Source organism: Mandrillus leucophaeus, unplaced genomic scaffold, assembly GCF_000951045.1.
Source record: "Mandrillus leucophaeus isolate KB7577 unplaced genomic scaffold, Mleu.le_1.0 Scaffold9, whole genome shotgun sequence".
Lineage (NCBI taxonomy): Eukaryota > Metazoa > Chordata > Mammalia > Primates > Cercopithecidae > Mandrillus > Mandrillus leucophaeus.
The window spans coordinates 6,521,219-6,527,258 of NW_012109807.1; the positions used below are offsets into that span (position 1 = coordinate 6,521,219).

A 6,040-nucleotide genomic window follows, 5' to 3' on the forward strand; every position below is an offset into this window, starting at 1 on the left:
TTCCTGTCTGAGTCCAGGGACCATTGCTGCCCTTGCCCCAAGAAGGGGCCTGGGTGCAGGCACAGGAAGGATCTTGCCCATCCCTGATCCAGGTAGTAAGACATTCCAAAGAGGGTCTTGCAATCCCTGGGGGTTGCCCATTGCTGTGGGTTATTGGGGAAATGCCTGACGACTCGGACACCACAGGTAGGGCCTCTGATTGGCAGGAGGGGAATGCACGCCCACACTGGTGGGCCGCACACATATGCCTCATCCCAGGGCAGACAGGGCCCTTGAGAAGCTACACTCGCCCCTGCGCCAGGTATCCCCATGCCCAGAGAAGTACAACGTGTATAGCAAATTCTGTAGACACCTCCATGACAGAGACTGTGAAAGAAAGGAAAATGTTTTCTATTTGAGGGCTTTATAACATCACTGTTTTCCTGCTTTTTGAACAAGGGGCCCAGCATTTTCATTTTGCTCTAGACCCAGAAAGTTATATATGGTCCTTGGCCTCCTGGGTGACCTTAATCAGGTGACCTTACTTTCTCTGAACATCAGTTTCTCCATCTAGAAAATGCTGACATCGGGGCTGGCCATGGTGGCTCACGCCTATAATCCCAGCACTTTGGGAGGCCAAGGTGGGCGGATCACAAGGTCAAGAGATTGAGACCATCCTAGCCAACAAAAATACAAAAAAAAAAAAAACTAAAAATACAAAAATAGCTGGATGTGGTGGCACGCACCTGTATTCCCAGCTACTCAGGAGGCTGAGGCAGGAGAATCACTTCAACCCAGGAGGCGGAGGTCGCACTGAGCTGAGAGCATGCCATTGCATGACAGCCTGGCAACAGAATGAGACTTCATCTCCAAAAAAAAAAAAGAAAAGAAAATGCTGACATCTTCGCAGAGGTGTTGTCAGATTCACACAATATGTTCAAACAATGCAAGTCAGTAATACATAGCAGCTCATTTTCTTCCCTACCCACTGTTCCTCCTGTTTTTCTCTACACACCCTGTCTTCCTTACTACTTGCTGGTACTGAATCTTTGTTGAGTGTAGGAATCAATCTATCAATTAATCATCTGGGAATGCGTGTGGCTACTGCCTCTGGGATGGATGGCTAAATGAATAGGCTGATGGAAAAATACACATATATGAAATATGCAGAGACAGACGTTGGTAATATATAGACAGATTGGAAATACATAAAGCCGTCCAGGCATACAGAGTTTACTAGAGAGAGGTGCAGAAAGATGTATATAAAATTCCATAATATTCTGTGTTTAAATAGTTGTATTACTGGCTGGGTGCAGTGGCTCAAGCATATAATCCCAGCACTTTGGGAGGCTGAGACGGGCGGATCACGAGGTCAGGAGATCAAGACGATCCTGGCTAACACAGTGAAACCCCGTCTCTACTTAAAAAAAAAAATACAAAAAACTAGCCGGGCGTGGTGGCGGCGCCTGTAGTCCCAGCCTCTCGGGTGGCTGAGGCAGGAGAATGGCATGAACCTGGAAAGTGGAGCTTGCAGTGAGCCGAGATCACACTGCTGCACTCCAGCCTGGGCAACAGAGCAAGACTCCATCTCCAAAAAAAAAAAAAAGAAAAAGAAAAAAAAATAGTTGTATTACTTATGGCCATTTTTATTTTAACTTAAGAAACTTCATTTACACTAAGCCTGACACCGGGCTGTACTCATAAAATGTAAGGAATCATCATTAAACACAGACACGAGAGAAATGAAAGAACATTTCCATAGTGCTCGTTACCTGGTATTCTGGGCACTAGTACCCCCGTACTGGGTGCTGGAGATGGGCCAACATGACCCCGTAGACCTGGCTGTCAAACTTGTGGAGTCTCGCCCTGCTGGAGCCCTGGAGCTAAGGACCGAGATCTCAGAGCTTTGGTTTGGGCCTTCCATGGGGGCACTATTACAGTGTGGGCATCTGGGAGCCCCTGTGGCAGAGGCTGTGTGGCAAAATTCCAGCCAAAGCGAGAAGGTCAGAGTCTTTCTTTGGTGCTGGCGCTTGTCTCCTGCAAAACCAGGCAGACAGCCCTGAGGATACCATACTAGGTTCCTGTTAGCTCATGGAAAATGGTACTTTCTGAATATATTTGTGTTGCACCTTAACACATATCTAAAGTTAAACACAGGCTGGCCTGTTCGCTCACACCTGTAATCCCAGCACTTGGGGAGGCCAAGGTGGGAGGATCACTTGAGCCCAGGAGTTTGAGATCAGCCTGAGCAACATGGCAAAACCTCATCTCTACAAAAAAAGACAAAAATTTAGCCAGGCATGGTGGCACGCACTTGCAGGCCCAGCTGCTTGGAAGGCTGAGGCAGGAAAATCACTTGAGCCTGGGAGGTCGAGGCTGCAGTGAGCCATAATCGCAGCACTGCATTCCAGCCTGGGTGACAGAGCAAGACTCTATCTCTAAATAAATAAATAAAATTAAACCCAATCATGGCAACAAGGATCCAATCAAAGTACTGTTTTTGGAAAAAGGTACTTTGTGGATTCTAAGATGTCATGGGATAGTAATTGAAAACTAGAATTAAGGCATCAAGAGATAATAGCTTCTGGTTGCAGTTCACAAAAGGCAATTCTTTTTTTTTTTTTTTTTTTTAGATGGAGTCTCACTCTGTCACCAGGCTGGAGTGCAGTGGTGTGATCTTGGCTCACTGCAATCTCTGCCTTCCAGGTTCAAGTGATTCTTCTGCCTCAGCCTCCCGAGTACCTGGGACTACAGGCGCCCACCACCACATCTGGCTAATTTTTTGTATTTTAGTAGAGATGGGGTTTCACCATGTTGGCCAGAATGGTGTCGATCTCCTGACCTTGTGATCCGCCTGCCTCGGCCTCCCAAAGTGCCAGGATTACATGCATGAGCCACCACGCCTGGCCAAGGCAAGAATTTTTAAAGCAGAAAAGTCCAAGCTTGCCACTGACCTTATGGCATGAATCCCAGAGAACACACACTTGCTGTACTTTATTCTGATACCAAGAAATGCCAAGGTGAGTGCCACTGGAGCTGCAGTGGGAACTCAGACCAGGGCTGCTTTGGAGGACTAAATCCTAGGCCCATTGATGGCAGAGCAGCTGTCAGAATTCAAAATGTTGAATCATGGCGTCGTGCCTCTCCTCTCCATCAGCTGTCAATTGTAAAACCGACAGATTTCATCCTTGCTTGTTGAGGAGCTAATGGGGAAGCTATGGCAGGGGCACAGCTGCTCAGGTTACGCTTCGGGGAAGCCAGGTGAGTGGGGCTCCCAGGAGGCCTCGCTCTGTGGAAGTCGGCGCCTGGGAACTCTTGAAATCCAGTGCTGATTGACTTTAGTTTATTCCCATACAGTGTGACAACGAAGACGACTACAGGGAGATCAAGAAGGCCCAGGGAGAGAAAGACAGCTCTTCAAGACTGGCCACCTCCACCGGTAATACTTTGTCTGCAAACCACTGCAACATGAACATCAACAGGTACGTGCATTCCCTCCAAAGTGGAAGTGAGCTGGAGAGATCTGTGGGTCTGAAAGTCACCTGCTGGGTTGGAGGAGGGTCGGATTTTTTGAGGACTACTCTGGTCTAGGTCTTCAGACTTGCTTCCTTCCTTTAACCCAAGTCTTATCATTATGGCTACATGTGCCACATACTATAGCTCCAGATACTCATGCAAGGTACTTCTCCATAACCAAAGACCAGATACTAGTTACACACAGCTCTGCACTCCCCAAGACATGCCCTTCCCCCAAAAAACTTAATAACTGAATTTCTAATCAATATTTTAATGGTAACCACTAAACTCATCAGAACACTAAGCTTATTACACAAATGAAGAAATACACACTTCGAGCTGAATCTCCATGTGCGGCCCCTAAAGCAATTAATTGGATATAGACTAAAATTGTGGCCTTAGAAGGGTCCGTGCTCCCAAGGTTAAATGGCCACCCAGACACTCCTCTCAAGAGGTTCCAGATGGACCCACCCAGCACTGACTCCCCTCTTTGATGAATGGCTTACAAGCAAGGCAAAATCCCAGGTATTTATTAGAAACGAGTAGCTTATCATCAGTCATAGAAGCGCTTTCCATTTTGAAATACCACAGCACGGAGACCACTTTTCCTCTCTAAGACACTCCTCGCCCTCTCTGATCGTATACATAGAATTTTAAAGGGAGATGAATGTCTCAGCACAACACATAAAAATGTAAACTGAAAGGTTAGGAAAAGATGTAGAGCGGTGCTAAACCTTGGCGAGGAAATTGGAGAGCGAGGGTGCACACACACAGGCCCACTGCAGTGCCGGAATCACCTTGGAAGGCGAGGGCTTCTGTGGGTCTGAACGGGAGGGAGGGCTGCCCCTGCACGCTGCCCACTCCTCGGTCCTCTGTGCAGGGTGGATGCCAGCCCAAAATATTGGGAAAGGGGAAATGGGGAAAATGTGGTACCCAAGTATTTTTAAATGTGCGATACCGTTTAGTGCGTGTTACTACACTAAATGATCTAGCTGATCTGGTGGCTTCCGTAATTTCTAAGCAGTGAGGAATATAAACCGTGTGTCCGCACAACTGCAATATGATATGAAAATAGCTGTGATTTGGCCGGGTGCAGTCGCTCATGCCTGTGATCCCAGCACTTTGGGAGGCTGAAGGAGGCGGATCATGAGGTCAGGAGTTCAAGACCAGCCTGGCCAATATGGTGAAATCCTGTCTCTACTAAAAATATAAAAAAATTAGCTGGGTGTGGTGGCACGCTGCTGTAGTCCCAGCTATTCGGGAGGCTGAGGCCAGAGAATCGCTCAAACCCAGGAAGCGGAGGTTGCAGTGAGCTGAGATTGCACCACGGCACTCCAGCCTGGGTGACAGACAGGCTCCATCTCAAAAAAGAAAAGAAAAAAAGAAAATAGCTGTGATTTATACCGGTGACACAGTCACAGGTGTTGATACTACTGCTCCTGCTAAACCATGACTCTGGTTTCATACCTTTACTCATAGTTGAAGGGAATGTTCTATTACAGTGAGAGGTCAGTGAAAATGAAGAGGTCACTTCTCCATTCAAGTTCTTGAACCCCAGGTTAAAAAAACTCTTGCTCTAGAGACTTAGCCTGGCAGAGCCTCCTAGTTTTGATGGTTTTATTTATGTTAAGTAGTGACACAATGCATATAAAATGCTTAGAGTTCTTTCTGGGAAAGGTGGTCTGTGTACCTCTGGAACTGTGATTACTACTATCAGGTTTTACCAGTGCTGTACAGCAGTCCCAGAGACAGGGATTGCCAATTTCAAAGAGGAGCTCCCAAGAAAGTTTCTTTGGTCAACTTATATATATATATAAACTGGCAATGATGAAAAGCCGACAATCATGATGTCCATGATAATATTTAATGTCACAGTTTTGTTTTTCATGCACTGTGAAAATCATGAAGTACGTCAAATAATAGAGACTGAGGAAAAGGTCTTTCTTCACTCACATTTCAACAAACAATTATAGTCAGGCAGTTCACATTATCTTCAACATCAGCATCTTCGCCATCGCTAGATGAGTAACTTTTGATTCTCCCAAAGCACTTTTGCGTAACACAACCTCTTTGTTGTTAGACACACAGTGCTTTTGGAACCAGAAATCTGTCACCAGAAATTCTATCCCCGCATGTATCCATTTGCATAACATTCAGAACCTTGGTTTTGTCATTTGTTGTAGAGGCCTGTGTTTGTAATCTCTCCACTGTGACCACCAGCTAAGGAAATTGCTTTTCGAAGTGACTTTAATGGCTTGTTTGCGGTGATAATGAACACGTGCAATTAAAAGAGCCCAACCCCAAGAATAATGAGTCAATCTCTGTTAGATGACTTTACCATGTTTTAACTGGCTCTACCAGGTGACCTCTATAAGTACCCTAAATGAGCGATGACTGAGTTCATTTCAGACTAATCTGTCTTTCCCAAAGAATACTTGAAGGAATAGAGCCCTAACAATGTAATATACATTGCAAACTCAAATGTAAGTGAATCCCTCTTCACTGATGGTTGATTTTGGAGAACATTATATTCAAGCACAGACAG

The 6,040-nt window shown here is 45.9% G+C and overlaps 1 protein-coding gene across 1 annotated transcript in view; it reads left to right on the top strand.

Moving 5' to 3' along the window:
- AFF3 (AF4/FMR2 family, member 3) overlaps positions 1 to 6,040 on the top strand; it is a 716,335-nt gene that overhangs the window by 669,239 nt on the left and 41,056 nt on the right. The window contains 1 exon segment of the mRNA XM_011969671.1: positions 3,337 to 3,461. Coding sequence (XP_011825061.1) covers positions 3,337 to 3,461 — 125 coding nt within the window.